The sequence below is a fragment of the Triticum urartu genome, chromosome 1A (assembly GCF_056163025.1).
Source record: "Triticum urartu cultivar PI428250 chromosome 1A, HENAU_Tu73, whole genome shotgun sequence".
Taxonomy (NCBI): Eukaryota; Viridiplantae; Streptophyta; class Magnoliopsida; order Poales; family Poaceae; genus Triticum; species Triticum urartu.
In genome coordinates this window covers 247,305,634-247,328,081 of record NC_141873.1, presented here as the reverse complement: position 1 = coordinate 247,328,081, position 22,448 = coordinate 247,305,634, and the positions used below count along the sequence as shown (strand labels likewise).

Genomic DNA, 22,448 nt, shown 5'->3' with positions numbered 1-22,448 from the left:
CTAGGCACAACAGAGAGGTCAGCACGCCGGTCTAAATCCTATGGCGCAGGGGTCTGGGCCCATCGCCCATTGCACACATGCACGTTGCGTACGCGGCCGGAAAGCAGACCTAGCAACCTCCATTACAAAGGAAGTTGCATTACGCGGTCCAACCCGGCGCGCGCCGCTCAGTCGCTGACGTCACGAAGGCTTCGGCTGATACCACGACGTTGAGTGCCCATAATTGTCCCCGCGTAGATGGTTAGTGCGTATAGGCCAATGACCAGACTCAGATCAAATACCAAGATCTCGTTAAGCGTGTTAAGTATCCGCGAACGCCGACCAGGGACAGGCCCACCTCTCTCCTAGGTGGTCTCAACCTGCCCTGTCGCTCTGCCTCAAAGTAACAGTCGGGGGCCGTCGGGAACTCAGGCCCACCACTACCTAGATGGAGCCACCTGCCCCTTCAGCCCCCATCTCCGAACAGTATCATAAGTAATGTAACAGTATAAGTATACAGCATATGCCCGTGATCACCTCCCGAAGTGATCACGGCCCAGTAGTATAGCATGCCAGACGGACAAGAGTGTAGGGCCACTGATGGAACACTAGCATCCTATACTAAGCATTAGGATAGCAGGTAAAGGTAACAACAGTAGTAGCAAGGACAGTCTATGCATCAGAATAGGATTAACGGAAAGCAGTAACATGCTACACTACTCTAATGCAAGTAGTATAGAGAAGAGTAGGCGATATCTGGTGATCAAAGGGGGGGCTTGCCTGTTTGCTCTGGCAAGAAGGAGGGGTCGTCAACACCGTAGTCGAACTGGGGGTCGCCGGCAGTCTCGGGGTCTACCGGAAAGAAGTAACGGAGGGGGAATACAATAAATAATAAAGCAATCAAGGTATCACAAAGCATAACAAGACAATATGCAGTGCTAGAGGTGACCTAACGCGGTACTAAGTGACACCGACAAAGGGGGAAACATCCGGGAAAGTAACCCCGGCGTTTCGCGTTTTCAGATAGATGAACCGGTGGGGAAAGTTGTTTGTTCGCTAAGCTAGGGATGTGTGGCGGACGAACGGGCTGCGTATCCGGAATCGTCTCGTCGTTCTGAGCAACTTTCATGTACAAAGTTTTTCCATCCAAGCTACGGTTTATTTTCTATGAATTTTTGAAGTCTAAACAATATTCTGAAATTATTTCTAATTATTAAATTCGACAGAAAAGGAATAATGACGTCAGCATGAGGTCAGAGTGATGTCAGCAGTCAACAGGGCGTTGACTGGTCAAACTGACGTGTGGATCCCACTGTCATAGACACAGTGTAGTTAAACAGTATAAGACTAACTAATCTAGTTAATCAGGTTATTAAGCATGTTAATTAAGTTAATTAATCATATTACTAATTAATTAATTACTTTTTATTTACTTTTTCATTCCTTTTTTCTGTTTTACAGGGGCTGTCCCACATGTCATAGGGTACAACTAAAGCTAAGTCTAATATAAATTAGTTTAACAAAGGGGCTTGTTTAACTAGGGATTAGCCCCTAAGCTAGCAAAGGGCCGGCCACACTCAGAACACACATACGCTGCACACACCACACAACACACTTGGCCATGGCCGTGGCCATGGCCAGTAGCAGCAGCCGGTGGTAGTGGGCAACAGTAGTACCAGCAACAGAGCAGCATAGCAGCGGCCTAAGCACGAAGCAGCAGTAACAACAATTAGCAGATACAGCAGTAATAAACAGCAGCAGAGAGCAGCGGCACAAGCAGTTCAGCGCAGCATGCAGCGACGAAAATTAGCAGTTGCGGGCGCAACGCACGACGACGGGAGCGGCGGGGTGCGGCCAGGGGACGGCCGGTGCACGGCCTGTCGCGGCCAGGGTGCGCGTGATGGGTTCGGGTAGGTGCATGCAAGAGCGCGGGTGCGGCCACGGTGAGGTCCGGCCATGGCGGACGACGGAGCTCTTTTTTTTGCGGGGATGCCTTGAAGGCGTCGAGGAGGTCGGGGATGGAGCTCGGTGCTTGTAGGCTTCAGTAGTACGGCACGAAATCGACGGGAAAACAAAGGGTAAATCGAAGGGAGCTCACAACGGGGCTGTAGGGCAAGTCAGTGTGCTTGGGGGTGCGTCGGGGATGGATTGGAGTAGCGGCAATCGACGGCGGACGGAGACGATGTACGCGGAGATGACCAAGTTGATGGCTAGCGTATGAGACGTCCCGGCTCGATTCCATGCTCGGGATAGACGGAGTCGAGGGTGGTGGTCCTCCTGGACATCTTCTCAGGCGACAGGGAGGCCGGTGGCCATGACGACGACGGCGGCCATGGAGGGCGCCGTTCGGTTGTATGTTGCGGAGGAGAGAACGGCGCGAGGGAGGAGAAGGGAGAGGGCCAGGGTTTGCTAGGGTTTGGGGGGCGCGGGGATGCCTTGAAGGCGTCGAGGAGCTCGGGGATGGCGCCACGCACGGCCTGGCGCAACCATGGCTGGCGGATGGCCGCCACGCCCTCCCCCGTCCTCTATAGCGAGAGGAGGGGACAGATCGAGGTGGGCTAGGCCGTGTGTGCACCGAGGCCACTAGGGCCCATGTGCACAGTAGATCTCTAGGCCCATATTATTTTTATCCTTTTATGTTTTATATTTTTGACACCGTTTTCTATTTTCCTTTTGTACCAAACGATTTTTTGTGAACATGAAATTTGGCACATAAATAATAGGGATTATTTTGAGCTAGCAGAAAAAGTTTGGGGGCAATTGGAGTTAAATAAATAATCGTTAATTGTGAAAAGGCCATTTTATTCATTGTTGGGCCACTTATTAATTTCTAGGAATTTACTTGTGGGTCAAGTGAAGTTGGTTTCAACATGGCAATGATCAGGGCAATCTGTAGCGTATTGTGAACATTTTAGATTTACGGTTTGAAAACTTTTATCGTTTAACTTTATTTTAAATGTGAATTCAATTGGGATTTTAATCATCGCGAGATTGATAACAGTCATCGCGTTGACGTGGCATCATTAGTAGAGGGTTACTGTAGTCTGATTATCCGGGCGTCACAAGGCCCATGTAATTTCGAAATACTTAAGTATAGCCTGTTTTTAAAGTCCTTATGTGTAGGGAAACAAAAGATAGGCTTGGTTTCGGACCTCTCCCCCAAGGACCACGAAATTCCCCCCTCTTTCTTCATATATACAACCCTTATGGCGTCGTTAGACTTTGGGCTTTGTTTAGATTAAAAGTTTGTCATAGCTGCAACTTTGCGTATTTCGTTTGTTTTCAACGACCAGACTAAGACGTCACAGAACCCTATCTTGATCAATAAAACTTTCATCTTATATTCGCAAAATTCAGATTGCAATATCAGATTCTTGATTGTTCTTCGTTTGCTCGTAGAAAATAGACCTTCGTGGTCGGATTGATCATGCTCCGACATGGTCAATAACCCTCAGAGATTGGTTTAGCGATTGCTAAGGCGCGATATTTTCGCACCTTTGTAGTCAGATCGTCAAAGTCGGCTCCCACAGAAAACGATAGCTATCTCATTGAAACATTGGGACACCTTTGCCTCTATCATGCGTCGCCTCCAATCCTGTATCCACGGCCTCCTGCCCTCACCGCCGAGCGATGCTTGATCCGTCAGCACCATGGATAGCTGGGAGAGGGAGAGAGATTGAAATGAGAAGTGGGTGAAGTGGCGATGGAGGTAGTGGGCTAAGCCTTACAACTTTATGTTTGTTCGACTGGCCGTGGTGGCATCCTCCAATGCTTCAAGATATGTGCTTATTATCTGACGATCAATAAATCGTTTGCTCGAGATTGCCAAAAATCTGCGCCAATGCTATAAACTTTAGAGAACGTGACGGTTTTGGTTGTGTGGAACTTGATACTCACATCAACCTAGCCCCGGAAGAATTGTAAAACAAATCTTAAACTTTCTCATGCCCGTTTCTCCGCGCTCTCCCGTCGGTTCCTGTCTCTCCCTCCATTTTCCGCTTCGTTCCTAGGGTTTTCTCCCCCCTCCTCCTCCTCCCAATTCTGCGCCCCCGCTCGCGCGATCCCCTCCGCGATGGTCTCCAGCGCCCGTAGTTCCGGCGGCATGGCTCACTCGGCTTCCAACAGCGCCGGAAGCGCCGGTTCCCCCTCCGGCGGCATCGGGCCCGGCAAGGGGGTTGCGGCGGCGGCCGCCACGACCTCGGCGTCAGCGTCCACGCCGGCCAGCGGGAGCACCGTTGCCCGCCGCCTCAATGATCTCGAAATTCAGGGAGATGACCCGCCATCGTCGCAGCCCGCTGCTAGGTTCGTGAAATCTGCTGTCGTGTTGCTGTTTAAGCTGAGTTGCTCACCACCTTCTTTGCCCGGGGACTGTGTACCGCAACCTTAGCACTGGGCGGTATAGAGTAATTTTGCGATCTGAGATGCGGATTTTGGTCTCGTGAGCTGTACTATGTAGAGCTGCATTTCGCTGTCCACGAAATTCAGTCGATGCATACTTCCTGCAGCATGTGTTGGTTTGAATTGGTGCGCATTGGCTACTGAAGAGGGTGTTAGGAAGATGCGACGGTGAACTACTGGACTTCATCGGATTGTTATGATTGCTTTACATTTGATTGTTAAAAAACAGGCGATTGCTAACTGTTGTTTGAGTAACAGCATGCTCTGAAGTCCATTGCCTTAGAACTTTTATGGGTGAGTTCATATTTTGCTTGGGACTTCCATGCTTCAAGCTATTGGATGTATCTTAGTGTTAGATGTGTTTCCTGTCAAGGAGTAGATAAGTAGTGTGATATCAAGCTGTGCCGCTTATCCTTTACACGGGTACACTTGCTGACCATCGAAATGTTGCGAGGTATCGATATCGTCTATGTGTAATTGCATAGAGTGCTCCTTAGGACAAAAGTGGAACGTCACTCAGACTATCAGAGTTGGTGGCAGGTTTTGTGCTTTGGATTTGTCTATAATCTAAGCTGTTCCCTGTTGGCTTCCTTAAATTAGACATCTTCTCTATTTTCTTTCTTGAGATTGGACTTTTTCACTTATTCTTAATTGATTAAAAATTAGCAGCATTAAAAGATTTTACAGTGGTTCTGCTTTGTCATTGCAATACATTATTTTCTACGTAATTTTAGTATTTTACTTATTTTATCTTAAAATCTACAAGTAGCTGTGCACTTTTGACAGATAGCTGTATGGTATTTGCAATGCAGCAAGAAGAAAAAGAAAGGAACACGCGTAGTAGGTCCCGACAAAGGTAACCGTGGATTGCGCCAATTCAGTATGAAAGGTGAGTTGAATACTCTTCTTTCCTCTAGTACCTCTGTGATAGTCATCTTCTCATCATCATGTAAGCATACTGATTCATAGGGCGCACGCAGAATACATATGACATACTGCTCACTCCATTTTCTGATGTAAAAGCATAATTGATATTTTCTCTGTTTGGTTCATTGTTAATTTGTTATTAAGAAAACCAGTTTATTGGGTCATATCTGACCAAATATAGTGTTAAAAGTTCTCATGAAGTGTTTCATTTGGTCTTTTTCAGTCTGTGAGAAAGTTGAAGGCAAAGGGAGAACAACCTACAATGAGGTGTTTGTTTTTTGTTTCTTTCTATGCAGCAACTTATCTTGTTTTAGCATAATTGATGTGTGGATATATATAATATACAAATGTACATCCACACTTTTAAAAAGGTAACCACAGATATCTGAACCACTATTATGTGATTATGGATCCTCGTCATGCTATAAGCTTGTGTTAGTTTGTTCACCAAAGTCTAGAGACATCAATTGTCACTGCATCTTATTATTCTAACCAATTCCTTTTTCGGTTATGGGTTACATGATACGGTTCGGAGGCACCCTTAGCTTGTGTATCACACAGATGTACACAGTAAAAGGATACAGCAGAGTCTGCTGAACTACCAATGCAGGAAGAAGCATTGCTAGATGTTTAATCTCTGAGTTAACATTTCTGTTTGTCTAGTAAAAGGAAAAAAGTGAATCTGTTCTGACTCAAATTTATTGTGTCAACATGATTAAAGCTTTGTACACATGAATCTTACTGGTTTTGCTCATTTGAGTTGAGCATACTATGTTGATTTGTCACAAAATGTGGAAAATCCGCGTTATGCCGATCTGTTCCTTTTACTTTGTATAAGACAAAGGCTATTTCAAAGGACATTCCTCTGTTCATCTTTGATTGATGGGATTGAATCTATCCATTTTATTCATATTGTTTTGCTAACATATAAAGTTCAGTCCAACATGCCTTGCAACATTTTTTCCCTGTTTGTTCATAAAACGAAGCGTCTGTAACAAATCGGTTTTGTCTTAGTTAGTAAGAGGCAGAGCTCCTGCCGGTTTCTCGAGAAAGGAAAGAAACTGAAGAACCAATTGTGTTATGTGTGCCTCAATAATTCAGTAAAGCAAAAATCGAGACTACAGTGTGTTAGAATCCTGAACATCAGGCTCAGGAGAAGAGGCAGCCCTGTTTCCTTGACGTGTATTCTCAATGTGTGTTAACTGCAAACTTCAATTACCATTTTTAGAAGAAAATACTCTTTGCTAATGTAGTATGGTTCTATCACTGCCATGTTGTTAGGACCTAGGGTTCGGGGCGTGGGCTGGAACGCGGCGGCCGGCGGCGAGGCGCCGTCCTTGCGGCTGGGTGGCGGCGGCGCAAGAGAGAGAGGGGCTAGGGTTTAGGGTTCCGGCTCCTCTGGGAGCCGGGCAATAGAATAGTCTTATTGCTTAATCCTCAAAATAGTCTTACAACTTGTATATATAATCATAATCTGAAGTGGCCTCCGTATCCCAAGAGAAGGCGTCGCGGCGGAGGAGACGCGTGAGCGGGGCCGCGATAAGGCCAAACTCCCGAATGAACTTCCGGTAGTACCCGGCAAGACCAAGGAAGCCGCGAAGAGCCCGCGGAGACTGCGGAATGGGCCAGGCGGCGATGGCCGCCACCTTGTCGGCGTCCATGGCCACACCCTCGGCCGAGATGACGTGGCCGAGGTAAGCGACCGAAGGTGTCCCGAACGAGCACTTCGAGCGCTTAAGATGAAGATGATGCGCCCGAAGCTCGTTGAAGACGATGGCCACATGCTGGAGGTGCTCTGCCCAAGAGGCGCTGTAGATAAGAATGTCATCAAAGAAAACGAGCACAAACCGACGTAAGTAGGGCCAGAGGACATCGTTCATCAAGGCCTGAAATGTTGCCGGGGCGTTGGCGAGGCCAAAGGGCATCACCAAGAACTCGAAGTGGCCGTGATGGGTCCGGAACGCCGTCTTGGCGATGTCGTCGGGATGCATGCGCACCTGATGATACCCCGACCGGAGGTCCAGTTTGGTGAAGAAGCGCGCACCATGTAGCTCATCCAGGAGTTCATCGACCACCGGAATAGGAAACTTATCCTTAAGTGTGAGAGCATTAAGGGCGCGGTAGTCGATGCAGAAGCGCCAAGTGCCGTCCGACTTACGGACGAGGAGGACCGGCGCCGTAAAGGGTGATGTAGAGATACGGATAATGCCCGCGGCAAGCATGATGGCGCACTGCCGCTCCAACTCGTCCTTCTGCAACTGAGGGTACCGGTAGGGCCGTACTGCCACCGGAGCCGAGCCCGGCAGGAGATGAATACGGTGGTCGTAGACCCGGGCTGGCGGAAGGCCCTGGGGTTCCGCAAAAAGATCATCGTGCTGCTGCAGGAGGTGATCCAGCAGCGGATGCTCGGCCTCCGTGGTGGCCGCGGCTAGCTGGAGTGGGGGCGACGCCGGGGTGCCGCCAACGCCCTCCCACCGGATGCGGCGGCCGAGGCGCCAGAAGGTCATCGTCAGGGCGTCGAAGTCCCAAAGGATGGGACCGAGAGTCCGCAAAAAGTCGACGCCGAGGATGAAGTCGAAGCAGCCCAAGTCGATGCCGGCACATGTGATGGTAAAGTGCTCGTCGCCGATAGTAATGGGAACGTCCCGAGCAAGCCCATGGCATCGGAGGCGGTCGCCATTAGCGACGGTGACCCGCAGCTGCTCCCCTCCCGTCGGCTGTAGGGCAAGGCGCCGCATAGTAGCCTCCGGAAGGAAGTTATGTGTAGAGCCCGTGTCTAAGAGAGCCACCAGAGTCTCGCCGTGGATCGTGACCGGAATAAGCATAGTCCGCTCATTGCGGATGCCGGCCAACGCGTGGAGGGAGACGACAAGGGCCGTAGCCGGCGTGGGCGCGGGTGCCGGCGCGACCTCGGCGGCGGCTGGGTCGCCGAGTCCCTCGTCGGTGGCAGCGTCCTCGGTCTCGTCGACTGTCTCCAAGTAGAAGAGGCACGGGCAGACATGGCCCGGGGCATAGGGCGCATCACAGTTAAAGCACAGCCCCAGGCGGCGGCGCTCGAGCTGCTCGGCCTGCGAGAGGCGCCGGAAGGGCCGCGTCGCGGCCGGAGTGGCCGTCGATGAGGCGGCTGCAGAAGCTGGTGCGGCCGGCGGTGGTCGTGGAGGCACTCGGCTCCCCCGAGGTGGTGCGGGCCGTGTTAAGGCCTGGGCGCGCTGCTCGAACGCCCGAGCGTAGTACATGGCCGTCTGCAGGTCCTGGGGTCCCTTCATCTCGACGTCCACGCGGATGTGGTCGGGAAGGCCGCCGACGAAAAGCTCAGCCCGCTGTAGTGCTGTCACCCCCGGTGCGTGACACGCCAGAGCCTGGAAGCGGTCGGCGAAATCCTGGACCGTGGAGGTGAAGGGTAGGCGGCCCAGCTCGGACAAGCGGCTGCCGCGCCGTGGCGGACCGAAGCGAAGGAGACACAATTCGCGGAAACGATCCCAGGGGGGCATGCCGCCCTCGTCCTGCTCGAGGGCGTAGTACCATGTCTGGGCGGCACCCCGGAGGTGGTATGACGCGAGCCAAGTGCGCTCGGACGCGGGTGTGCGTTGTCCCCGGAAGAACTGATCACACTGGTTTAACCAGTTAAGAGGGTCCTCCGAGCCATCATGCGTGGCAAAGTCGATCCGGGCAAAGCGAGGTGGTGTCGGGGTCGATGCGCCAGTGCCCACCGGTTCGTCGATGCGAAGGGCCGAGGACGGCGCGCCGAACTGTAGCGTGGGCACCGACGGTTCGCCGGCCTCCGTGTAGACCGGCGGTGGCGACGATCCGGTGAGCCAAGCCGGAATCGGAGAGGGCGACGGTGGAAACCGCACCTGCTGGATCGGAAGCCCCCCGGAAGGGCCCTGACTCAGGCCGGCGGTAGGCGGTGGAGACGGCGTGGGGGCCGGCGCAGCCGGCGCGGAGGGGGCCGGGGCAGACCAGACCGGCCACGGGGTTGGGGCGGACGCGGCCGATGCCGCGGGTGCTGGCGCGGGCCAGTGTGGCCAGGCCGGCGCTGGAGCGGCCGGCTGTTGTAGCGCCGGGTAGCCGCCGGCGAGCGCGGCAGGCACCGAGTGCCACGGAAGCGTCGGCGGCTCGGAGGGCGCAGGCGGCGGGGGCGGCTGTGGCGGTCCGTACGGGCTGGCCAGGAAGAGCCGGATGCCCTGGACCGCGACGACCAAGTTGTTGAGGACCCCCGCCATGGCCTCCGGGGTGTAGTGGGCCGGTAGAGTTGATGGCGACGGCGGCGTAGTGGTGATGGGGGCCGGCGGATGGCCGGGTGACGCGCCGGGGATGAGGTCCAGCGACGCGGACGGGAGGACCAGCGACCCCGTGGCGAGGGGCGCTGATGCGGCGGTGGTGGTCACGGGCAGCGACGGCGATGATGGTGAGGATGACATGGTCGAACCAGAGCTGGCTGATACCAAGGTGTTAGGACCTAGGGTTCGGGGCGTGGGCTGGAACGCGGCGGCCGGCGGCGAGGCGCCGTCCTTGCGGCTGGGTGGCGGCGGCGCAAGAGAGAGAGGGGCTAGGGTTTAGGGTTCCGGCTCCTCTGGGAGCCGGGCAATAGAATAGTCTTATTGCTTAATCCTCAAAATAGTCTTACAACTTGTATATATAATCATAATCTGAAAATAAACTAAGATAACTTGGGCCTTAAGCCTGCCCAGTGGGCCCCCGGCGGCCATAGACCTGGCCGGTCATAACACATGTTTTCCTGTTTGCATTGCAATTTAGCTATTGCTTATACGATGTAAGGCCTGTCTTTTTCAGGTGGCAGACGAACTTGTAGCTGAGTTTGCAGATCCAAATAGTAATATTGGGTCACCAGATCCTGATAATCCCAACACAGTTAAGAAATATGGCTACTCCTTCTGGTCAGTTATTTGTTATGTGCAATGTACTGATTGTATGTAAAATTCAGCAACAATATGATGAGAAAAATATACGAAGAAGGGTTTACGATGCACTAAACGTCCTGATGGCTATGGATATTATATCTAAAGATAAAAAGGAAATTCAGTGGAAGGGCTTACCCCGAACAAGTTTGAGTGATATTGATAAATTGAAGGTAAGTTTGTCCCTAATCATGTACTCCCTCCATCCCAAAATAAGTGACTTAACTTTAGTACAACTTTCTACTAAAGTTAGTATAAAGTTGAGTCACTTATTTTGAGACGGAGGGAGTACTTAACAACTGTTCTACCTTTCTTCTGGTTGTTTCCTTCATAAGTTCCCTAATCATGTAACCGTTCTACCTTTTGGTTGTTTCCTTCATAATTTCATGTGCATTTTACAGACTGAGGTCATTGGGCTGAAAGGTAGAATTGACAAGAAAAGTGCATATCTGCAGGAATTGCAAGACCAAGTAAGGACATATGGCATTTTTACGCGGACCGATAATTTGAATTATTCTGTAATCCCCAGTCTTTAAAATTATGACAAGGAACTTGGTTTCATACATCTTCTAGATCACTTGCTATTTTTGTATACATATTGATTTTCTGTGATGGTGAATGTTTCAGTTTTTTCACCCTATATAGTGAAATATTCATCCATATCAATAGGGAATCCCTTCGTGTACACTTCTGTGCCACAGCATGGGTGCAGAATTAGGAGAACAGCTAATCTACGATTCAGCCTTTATGGTGCATGCTTAATTGATCGATGCAATGTTCAACTGCTGTATGTCTGCTAGATTTATTGTAGGGCTGAATGCTTAGCAAGCATATATCTGTTTTAAAGTTATCATAGTACTATAACTAAGCTGGCTTATTTTAAAGTTGTGGTATGCCAGAAGTTTGTTATTTCTTGTCTGATATCAGAAGAAGATTGGAGTATATTGTACGGAAAGGTATCATTAATATCTAGGTGTTAACCATGTTTTTTCTTCTACTTTTCTGTATTTAAGTATGTGGGCCTCCAAAATTTGGTAGAGCGAAATGAGCAGCTATATGGTTCGGGAGATGCTCCATCTGGCGGAGTGGCCCTGCCATTCATATTGGTTCAGGTAAGCAAAATTGTATCCTGTAATTGATATGTGGGCTTAAATGAAGTTAATCATGCATTATATTCAAATGCTAAAGCTGATGATCTAGCTAACTTGTGTTGCTATTGTACATTTTAAGTCACTTTGGAGCTTATCGTGCTAAGTAGAATTTTGATTTTCTGTGAACTCGAACAAGAAAGTTTCTGCTTCCCCTTTGGAGCTGTGGGCATGCTTTATTCATTCACATTGCTACCTCAAGTTGTGCGCATTTGACTTCCATGGCATCTGTTTGGTTCTCTACCACAATGGTGGCATGTTACACTTTCGTACCTCTAGGCAGTTGACATATGTTTTTTTTTCTGGCCATAGTCTGCCTAAACTGCGGTATACAATTTCTTTACCACACAAGATGTGGCTTGCCACATTTTACTAAATTAGATTTGGCAAAGTGAGGTTGTCAACAATGCACCCATGTAAGTTATAACTCTTTTTAGTCATAGTTTTTTCTCCACCACGAACATTCAAAGGAGCATCCTTTTTTCGAGGTTTGGACTTGGATTATCATAATTGAGGAACCTACAGCAAAGGAGGCGAATTCTGAGCAGGGTTAAGTGTTAACCAGTCAATACCATTTGATTCATGGATTATCAATGGGTCGTGGGTGCTATAGTAAATTCTTGCAATGGAATTTTTGCTGTTGTTTTGCATGGACTGCATAGGTATTAATAATGCAAGGTGGAGCAAAGTTCTAACCTTGAGAACAAACAAATAGAAAGAAAACGAAATCCACAAGATTTTATATTAAGTTCCTAGCTTCCGGTCGTGGTCTGTAACTTTCACCCAGCCAGGTTTTAGGGCTTTTATTACACGACCATTTGGACAACAGCTCCGGGTTCTGTTCTCATAATCCTGATCCTATATTTGGGCGTGGCCAAAATGGACCTGTGGCCAACAGAACTACATATTCATAATTGTAGGAGCAGTATTGCATTGTAAGTGTACATTCTTAGATGGCTATGAATTGATTCTTTTTTATTGAGTTATTAATTTAAACATATGAACCATCGTACCAACCCTTGTGGTTCTGCATTTGCCTTTTTTTTCACCGCTTATATGCCCCACAAAATGCTTTCCCAACTCCAGTATGTATATGCTACCAGCATTTATTTTCATGGCGGTGAGTGACAAGGACCTCTTTTTGTTGTGCAAACAGACACGTCCTCATGCAACTGTCGAAGTGGAGATATCAGAAGATATGCAGTTGGTGCATTTTGATTTCAATAGGTAAAAGACTAACGCTACAATGTGTTCCTTGGCATGATGAATCTTGCTAAGTGATCTAATTATCTACTCCCTCCGTCCCATAATTTAAGACGTTTATTGACACTAGTGTACTGTCAAAAAACGTCTTACATTATGGGACGGACGGAGTAACAATTTAGTAATAAGTGACATTTCTTATAATTTTCTGCCCTAAGTTTTCTTAGATTTAACTTGTCCAGTTTCCCAATTAAATGGGGTGTCTGTTGCTAAGCACAAATCTGATCTTATTTTGCATTCTTTCTGTACGGAGATTTCATAAATTTCTTGGCATACCTTTTCTGCTGGACACGCATCTCTAATTATTTCTGTATAATAGCTTGGATAAAAACTCTAAATAAGGGTCCCTCTTTTTTCTAAAGGGAAATGTAACTTTTCAGTTGTATGATCATCCATTCTAAATAATGATCCATTAGTTGGGAATCAATGTCTGTTGATTCCCTTGACCACTTGAGGAACCTGTGGTGTCCAATCTGGTCGCAAACGAAACACTCAGCAGTACCACTGGTCTCTTTGATTTGCAGGATTCTAAAAATGCAGGAATAGGAAAAACACGGATTGCATTGTCATGCTCATTTAAATCTTACAGCATTTTTGTCTTGTTTGATTGGATCACAGTTAAAACAAAGTATTTTTTTCAAAAGGTTTGAGTGGATGCATAGTTATTATGAAATGTATTGTACAGTAATCTTTAAGAAAAATTCCTATAGGATTCAATCCTACTAATCAGACAAGTGACATAGAAAAATTCGTTAGGATTCCTATGAAAATCCTTGAATAGGCCTTAGCTTGTTATTTCTTTTTTCTGAGATGGTAGCTTGTTAGTATTTCTTAAGCAAGTGTTTTGCGTACTTGACATGGTGAGCCCACACCCACTACTTTATTGGCAATGGAAATCTTGTCTCAGCTCTATGAATTATGCAGAATCATTTGAGATCATGTCTTGTGAGTCATAAGTGCACAAGAAAACCCTTCGGCAACCATGTCTGACATGTATGTTTCTGAAAATGTAGCACTCCGTTTGAGTTGCACGATGATTCCTTTGTATTGAAAGCAATGGGGTTCTCTGGTAAAGAAGAAACTGACGGTACAGTGGCTCTGGTTGCAAATGCGGTTGAATGCTCAAGTGCATCAAATGTTTATGGGCGTCGATCACCACAACCTGCAAGGCCAAATGGAATTAGGCTACGAACCTCACCTCCTATTCCAGGGATACTGAAAGGGCGTGTCAAGCATGAACACTAGGCACTAAAATGGGTTGTTAATGTTTTGAGAGCTACTTGGATTTATACTCCCTTGGCTTCTGTAACTTAAGATGTAAAAAGGCTTGTAAATTATGTCCATGGGGAAATGTGATGTTCTAATTTAGCTTTGCAGCCGATGGTAGGCTGATCGGCATGTGAAGCTCCAGGCCTGATTTTAACTTTTAGCTCAATTCTTTTTGTTCCTTTTTTGATTTAGAGAAACAGACTTGGTTTGGTCCAATGTAACTGTAGCATTTTATCTTATCAAAACTAGTCAGCATCTTAGTTAGGATGTTCACTCGAGTAAATTGCATGTATATCATACTGTTATGTATCTGGGGAAGTTAAATTTGTCAGAAGATACGAAAAGACTCCTCTTTGGCGTACTGGTGTGTTATATGTTTGTAGTTCCGTGATAGATACACATATGTGGCCACACGCCCTCTCCCCGTGTGAGAAAATTTGACAGGATTGCAGATGTTAGAAGTGTTTCTATAACCATAGTTTGCATTGGATATTGTTAATCTTGTGCAGTATTGTCGACGATCTATTCGTAGTCGCTTTTATGATCGAGTGAAAGGTCATGAAGGACTATAGAGAGATGAGTGGCGCATGAAGAGATCTTGTCACACCTTGGTTTTATGTAGGTTCAGGCTCTTCGATGATAATAGCTCTATGTCCTACTTGTAGATATATTGATGAATGAGAGAATACAAAGTAGTACCCCCTTTGCCCCGAAATACTTGTCCTAGAAATGCATAAAATTAATGTATCTATAACTAAAATAAGTCTAGATACAACCATTTCGAGGACAAGTATTTCCGGACGGAGGGAGTACAATCTAACAAACTAGGTCTCGTGAATGAACTTGAGTCAATAATATGGATCTGTGGTATAAAAACACTTTGGAGCCCAAGCATCGGGTAGCTCGTTATCACGAGCTAAGTTGGTCATAACTGCAGAAGCTCCAAGATATACCCCCGTTCTAATCTCTACATCTCTACGTACTGCACCAACCGCTCCAAATTGATTACCCTACACAACACCATCAACATTGATCTTTGACAAACCATTCTGAAGGGCCTTCCATTGTGTAATAGTGTTGCACAAAGTTCTAGTTACCAGGGCTTGTGGTTTAGCGAGAACCTGAAGATTTGATATACATGACAAGACAAATTGATTAGTGGCTTGAGAGCTCTATAAAATAGGCTCATGAATCGCTCTCCTTCGAGTTGTCCAAATCACAAATAGCACGACCATCATCCTTGCAAACTTATCATGGGAAACGATGTCATGCATCTTGAATAGCCACTGTTTAGCGCAGGGTTCATGATTGGCTCTCACACGTGCATCAATATCGTAATCAAAAAGCGCCCATTACACACCGCGACATTGTACAACTAACCAAAGAATTGCGCCATGAATCTTCAGCTCCACAAAGTGTGCAATTGCTCATCAGAATCATGTTACGGTGGTCTCAGACATCCTCGGTTGACAATGATTGTCTTGCAAGACTCTACAGAAAAAATAGCTTCGAAGGGACCAATATCGTCCAAAGTGAAGTAAATCCATTAGTATCAGGTTGGGCATTCAGAGAGCCCGCTCTGTTGTCTAGAAAATTTTCACGATTCAACTTGGTGGTGACCAACATCCAAATAAGTGGAGCAAGCAGAAAAAAAAAACCTTTTCGGCCTGGAAGCCAAGCCCCCAAATCCTCCAAATTGCGTGTACACAAAGGGATCGACATAATGGCCTCCATGTCAGACACATAAAAATGGATCTGATTAGTTCCTCATTCCATGCTGCCGAGGTCAAGATCATGAACTCAGAAACTAGTCGTGGGGGATTTGTGACTAGATAAGTAATCGACCTTGGTAAGGACTCCATTGGAATCTAGCTATGCGCCCAAATTTTAGTGTTATCTCCATTATCAATGCTTCAAATTCAACATTGCTTCAATACATCCCCACCATCAAGGATAACACGCCATATTTGTGAAGGATGAGTCCCAAATTCAGCATCAAGTGAAAGTGCTAGTTATCGACTAGAGGGGGGGGGGGTGAATAGGCAATTTTTATGAAAGTCTTCAAAACACGAGGTCTTTGAAGACAAACTGTTGGAATGAACCTATATAATATGCAGCGAAAGATGAACTGCACTAGACATGCCATAGTCAAGTAAGTAATACACTGAAATCACGAAGACTAACAGCAGCTAGGTAGTATGGATCAGAATGGAAGAGAGTATGAAGCCAAACAAGTAATAGTCTTTGCACAGTAAAGTCAAATAGACCAGGCAGGCAGGCAATGACTTCACGAAGACAAACTAAAAAGTAAAGGAAGTAAGGGATAGAACCAGTTGCTTGGTGAAGACAAAGATTTGATAGACCAATTCCAGTTGCTGTGACAACTGTACGTCTAGTTAGAGAGGCTGAGATTGAACTCAGAAGACTATGTCTTCACCTTATTCCCCTTGAGCTAAGGACACCCATTCCTCGCTGAATCACTCTGGTAAGTCTTCAAGGTAGACTTCCAAACCTTCACAGACTCCGTTCACTGGCGATCCACAATAACTCTTGGATGCTCAGAACGTGACGCCTAACCGGCTGGAGGATGCACAGTCCTCAAGTGTAACAAGTCTTCAGGTCACGCGGACAGAAAGACTTTAGTGATGCCTAACACTCTTTGGCTCTAGGTGTTTTGGGCTTTGTCCTCGCAAGGAACTCTCTCTCAAAGGTTTCAGAGGTGGGTTGCTCTCAAATGACAAAAGAAGCGCGCTAACTATGAGCAGCCACTAATTTATGGTGTAGGGGGTGGGCTATTTATAGCCAGGAGGCAACCCGACATGATATGCCCGAAATGACCTTGGGTCACTAAGGAACTAACACGTGTCCAACGGTCGGATTTCAAACACACGCGGCAGCTTGGCTTGGGCTACAAGCAAAGCTGATTCATCCAACTCTGGATAAGGTTTGCTCTCATTGTCTTCGCTCGAAGACATAGGATTTTGGTTGAGCATCACTTCAGTCATCTGACTTTGTTCACTTGGACCCAGTTAACAGTACGGTGGTTCCTATGACTCAATAAGGAAGAAAAAGAAAATGATGAAAGAAACTATGTCTTTGCACTCCATAGTCTTCAAGTGAATGTCTTCACGAGTCATTATGTTCAACGTGGATGTCTTCACGAACCACCATTGTCTTCAATGTCTTCATACATTTTGGGGGTCATCTTTGGTAGGTAAACCGAATAAATGAGTGACTACTACCTGTGTAATCCTGCAATTCTCACAAACACATTAGTCCCTCAACCATGTTTGTCGTCAATACTCCAAAACCAACTAGGGGTGGCACTAGATGCACTTACATCAAGTATCGAACATGTTGGGGAACACACTATGTTTTTTACCGTACATACGAACACACCCATGAACACTATGTAGATGCAAGGATAGTGATCATATTACTACCAACGGAATTCCCGTGCAATGGAAGTAGTTGAGGGAGAGTTGGTCAAGCACGATTCCCGCAGCTAGGTATTACCTCCTAGTCGCGAGAACTCCCCCCGGTCAAGAGGCGAACGTATGACCCCTTTGCAGTATCCATGCATACCATATTAGCGATTCAACAACACTTCATCATCTAGGACAAAGGACTACCGAAGAACTAGGGGAAGAGTAGCCTACCGGTGTATAGATCAAATCAAGGGAGGGGAGGGTGCACGCTTGCACGGGGGAGGGGGGGGGGGCTGGGGCTCGACGGAGTCGAATTCATGAGATCTTGGGTAGGGGGTCCCGAGCTAGTAGCTTAGATGAGATGGTAACAAGGACACAAGGTTTACCCAGGTTCAGGCTCTCTGAAGAGATAAACCCTACATACTGCTTTTGTTGTATTGATTTGGATGGAGTACAAAGTACATGTTTATCTACCACGAGATCATCATGTGTTGTCTACGAGCCCTACCCTTCGGTTTATATAGGTATCAGGGGGTCTAGGGTTACAACTAGGTCGGCTATGTAGAAGGCAAATCATCCTGTAGACGATCTCTAAGTCTTGGAATATAAGCCAAGTCTTGGGGGATGTTCCTTCTATGCGCCATGGGCCCTCTTGACATGGCATGTTGGTAAAGCGCCATGGGGGTTCTCAACCCGACCCACCTGACTGGGAGACAACATGGTGAGTGACCCCTAATCCAGGATACCATCAGTAGCCCCTGAACCGGTCTTCAAGTCGAGGATGCTCCTTGGGTCTTTTGAGCCGCTCTTCATCTTCGGTCATTGGTCTTGAAAGCTGGTTCAACGAATCTTCCCATCTTTGACCTTGTAGATTGCCCAGCCAAAGGGTATCCACATTGGGCATCTGAGGAGCCCCTCTTAGGTTTTCTCAGCCTTATCTCGTTATTCCCACGCCACACCTTGGATCGGAACTTTTCCCGCGCAATGGTGCCTTAGTTGCGAAGCGTTCCTGTGCTTGGACCAAGACGGCTCGGGTCTCATTGTGACAACACTATCTGGCTCGATCTGACTTCCCACGCAATAGTGATGTGCTGTCAATTCGATGATCATCATGACATGCAAGCGCGACTCGAGGCCCCACCATCGTTCGTCCCATGAGTATAGGTGATCGTGCCTCGATATATGTAGTAATTTAATCAACTGTCCCCTTGATGCTTGTGCATGATTAATGCATGATGTCTGGGAAATTGGCGAACTTGCCGCTACATGACGCGTTTTACCCTGCCGCCGCTCCATATTCTAAATTTGACTGTAAAGGGACAAGGGCAAGTGTTAGGGCATATTTCTCCCTTAGTGGTTTTGGTGATTGATAATAATGCTTTTGCGGACTAATCGTGTGCATTGAGCATTTTAGAGAAGCTATCATAGGCACAAGACAATTCGTGCCCCCTCGGAGATTTATAGTGAAGACGGTTGTTTTTCTTGCGTTCATTTTCGGTGGATTTTTGTCGTAGGATCACTATACTATTAAGAGGGGGTCCGCTTCGGAAAGGCTAGGGTGTAATCAACATGTACACAATCTTTTTGCACCCACTTTCGTGCCCAGCACTGGAGCTTTTCCTATCTTATGCATGGGCTTACTTGAGACATATAAGCGATAGTGCTGCTCTGCCCTGCGGTAGTACCGCTCCAGTGGTACTGTCGTAGTTCAGTGCTACCGACACTTCTGCTTATTTTTAGTGCTTTATAAATGAGCGGTAGATCAACGCGGTAGTACCGCTCCCGCTGTACTACAACTATGACTAGCACCCCACTACCTTAGATCTATTGGGCTTCTAACAGTACAACGGAAGTACCGCTCCTGCAGAGCGATAGTACCACTCTGGCGGAACTACCGCTGTTTCTCTACTGCTTGAAGTACCGCTTATTTTATGCCTCCTGTACTTCTCTGTTCTTCGAGCGGAAGTGGAGCGGCAGTAGCAAGCGGTAGTACCGCACCATGCGGCACTACCGTATTGTCCGTCTCTACTACTGCAGTTTCGCCTGCTCGCTCAACACTATGCGGTAGTACCGCTCGTACAAGATGGAACTTCCAGTCTAGCGGAAGTACCGCTCGCCCGAGCGGTACTACCGCTTATGCACGTGCTAGAATTGCATTACGGTTGGATCCATTCCCCCAGTATATAAGTGAGTCTTCTTCCCCAAGTGGACTCACCTCTTTTGCTCCAAAAGGCTCCATTGTTGCTCAAGCTCCATTTTCACCCGATCTCTCTCCCTAACCAACAACTCTTGTTGATTTTCTAGGGTTTGCTTGAGAGGGCCACGATACACACTTCCACCAAGATATATTTGATTCCCCCCACTAATCCCTAGCGGATCTTGTTACTCTTGGGTGTTTGAGCACCCTAGACTGAAGAGGTCAACTCAGAGCTACAATCCATTATGGTGAAGCTTCATGCTGGTGTTGGGAGCCTCCAATTCGGTCGTGGAGATTGCCCCAACCTTGTTTGTAAAGGTTCGGTCGCCGCCTTCAAGGGCACCACTAGTGGAATCACGACATCTTGCATTGTGTGAGGGTGTGAGGAGAATACGATGGCCCTAGTGGCTTCTTGGCACTACTGCAGGATGGTCCAAACGCGACACTACAATCAGAGACCCTTCGACGAAATTGTGTGCGATGCCATAATCACAAACGGTGGTGTAAAAGAACCGTCAAAAAAGGTGCAAAATGTTTGCGATGGCGGAGCTATCAAACACGGTTCAGATTTTAGTTGCGTGTGCGATGCAGGGCATATGGTTCAGCTCAATATACTATTTGCGATGAGGAGGAACAAAAGAAACAGGCAGCCTGATGAAGGCGTGTTCGATATAGAGCATACGGTTCACTCGGATGAACTGTTTATGATTAGGCAACACAAAAGAAACGGTCAGCCAGATCAAGGTGTGTGTGATACCCGGCAAACAGGTCCGTAATCAGAAATGTGTGCGAAGACCAATAATAACACAGACGATTGCCACTAATAAGCCGTGTGATTTGCTCTTTCTATAGTAGAATAACATGTATATGTATATATAACTGAAATAAACATCCAATTACATAAGTAACTATACAGATCATTCGCACACACCTCAATAAACAATTGTGTGCATTCTAAAGTAGGAGAAACGATCGTCTAGTCATCTACTTCTTGTGACGCTCCCGCCACTGCTATGTGGCTCGATCCCTCGTCTGGGTCAGGAAGAAGACAGTTCCTCATGTCAACGATCCGCCTGTACATCTCGTAGCTTGTGTACGTGTCCATGGCCGCGTACTTGACATGTTGTTCATCCAGTCTCTTATGCCACACACTGTGCCAGGCGTTCCTGTCCTTATTGCTCTCATTCTTCATCTTCATGTAGTAGGGGTCGATGAGGCCGAGGCGAGGTCAACCAAGGAGTTCAGTTTGTTTTTGTCACTGCCCCAAACCTTGTAGTGGCTTTGGATGTTGGACAAGATTCAGACATTTCAAGTCCGAAACCTTGAGCGCTTTTAGATCGTTGGTGGTGTCCACCGTAGCGAAACTGTAGTTGGAGCTGTTGATAAGCCTGGAGAAACGCTCACAAGGTCTTGTGGCAAGGTGGTAGTGGTAGACGAGGACGTCATGTCGCACACACAACTGGGCAACGACAACCTTCTGATCGTGCCCGGCACGACCGCTGGTGTATTCGAGGTCGAAGTCGACCACTCGGTACTTGTCCTCGGCAAGGAACTGCTCCATAGTTTGGATGGAGCTCTACACCGAGACAGGATCGTTCGTGTACACCACCGAGATGACCTCCCCCCTCACGTGGGTGTCCACTACGTGATGTGTGGTGAACTGCCTGCCATTGTCGTTGTCGGCCGCTGGGAGCGCCATTGGAACCGCTGGATGTCCTCTCCATATGTGTCCTCGTGGGTGTGCTTATTGTGTCGTGTGAGACGAGAGATGAAGGTAAATGGCCGCAGGAATAGAAGGGGGCCGGGCGGCGTGGATTCTCGGCGCGTCTGCATGGCAGTTTTTGCAGCGGGTAACTGCATCGTTGCGCCGGGCCCGGCGCAACCGCTTGCACACGAACGTCCGTGATCGTGCGTCGGCCCCAAACACTGGCAGCGCGCGTGGAGGAACGAGGGCAGAGCACCCGGAGGGACACGAGAATAGAGCGCGCTGCGGCCGCCTGAACCGCAAGCAACCACACACATAGAGCAGTTGAACAGGTAGGAAATGGTCGCCTACAAGCCGGCCGATAGTTGCGTCGCTATGTAGAGAGCGGCCATGTGCTACCACCTCCGTCTAGTCTATAGTCTCCTTTATATTCTGTACCATACTTTTCCCTCAAATTTAACCAACAAAATGTTAATGCATGTTTTAAAAATTCTATAATTGGAAACTATGTTCAAATACAAATCCAACTATATAATCTTTGGCGACATGCATTCGCATTTTATTAGTTAAATCATACTTATAAACCAGTACGGTGGTATAGTAGGTAATTAAATTGCAAATGTTTTTTTTATTAACCGTATGTGTATGTGGCCTTTCGTCCTCCTCTCGCACGTCTTGTCACCCCGCTGCCGCAGACGGCTTACAGCGCAAGCTTCCGCAGCGTGCGGGGTGATGTCTACTACACAACCTTCTTCTTGTAGACGTTGTTGGGCTTCCAAGTGCAGAGGTTTGTAGGACAGTAGCAAATTTCCCTCAAATGGATGACCTAAGGTTTATCAATCCGTGGGAGGCGTAGGATGAAGATGGTCTCTCTCAAAAAACCCTGCAACCAAATAACAAAGAGTCTCTTGTGTCCCCAACACACCCAATACAATGGTAAATTGTATAGGTGCACTAGTTCGGCGAAGAGATGGTGATACAAGTGTAATATGGATGGTAGATATAGGTTTTTGTAATCTGAAAATATAAAAATAGTAAGGTAACTAATAATAAAAGTGAGCGTAAACGGTATTGAAATGCTTTGAAACAAGGCCTAGGGTTCATACTTTCACTAGTGCAAGTTCTCTCAACAACAATAACATAATTGGATCATATAACTATCCCTCAACATGCAACAAAGAGTCACTCCAAAGTCACTAATAGCGGAGAACAAAC

At 47.4% G+C, this 22,448-nt stretch overlaps 2 protein-coding genes across 2 annotated transcripts; one reads left to right on the top strand and one right to left on the bottom strand.

Moving 5' to 3' along the window:
* The first annotated feature begins 3,897 nt into the window (after nt 1-3,897).
* Nucleotides 3,898-14,252, top strand: LOC125505973 (transcription factor-like protein DPB). Its single transcript, XM_048670871.2, has 9 exons — nt 3,898-4,281; nt 5,190-5,266; nt 5,528-5,571; nt 10,099-10,176; nt 10,250-10,396; nt 10,625-10,693; nt 11,237-11,335; nt 12,528-12,598; nt 13,648-14,252. The coding sequence occupies exons 1-9, from the start codon at nt 4,052-4,054 to the stop codon at nt 13,877-13,879; spliced, it is 1,047 nt and encodes a 348-aa protein (XP_048526828.1). The 5' UTR covers nt 3,898-4,051; the 3' UTR covers nt 13,880-14,252.
* Nucleotides 6,753-9,725, bottom strand: LOC147990721 (uncharacterized). Its single transcript, XM_087542873.1, has one exon. It carries the CDS (start codon nt 9,723-9,725, stop codon nt 6,753-6,755), a length of 2,973 nt encoding a protein of 990 aa, XP_087398999.1.
* Nucleotides 14,253-22,448: the final 8,196 nt, after the last annotated feature.

Excerpts from the sequence above, each read along its gene's own strand:
- LOC125505973 (XM_048670871.2), top strand. The coding sequence starts at position 4,052 with ATGGTCTCCAGCGCCCGTAGTTCCGGCGGCATGGCTCACTCGGCTTCC. Across the intron at positions 10,177-10,249 it reads ATCCTGATAATCCCAACACA|CAACAATATGATGAGAAAAA; the intron begins GTTAAGAAATAT and ends TGTAAAATTCAG. Across the intron at positions 10,397-10,624 it reads GTGATATTGATAAATTGAAG|ACTGAGGTCATTGGGCTGAA; the intron begins GTAAGTTTGTCC and ends TGCATTTTACAG.
- LOC147990721 (XM_087542873.1), bottom strand. The coding sequence starts at position 9,725 with ATGTCATCCTCACCATCATCGCCGTCGCTGCCCGTGACCACCACCGCC.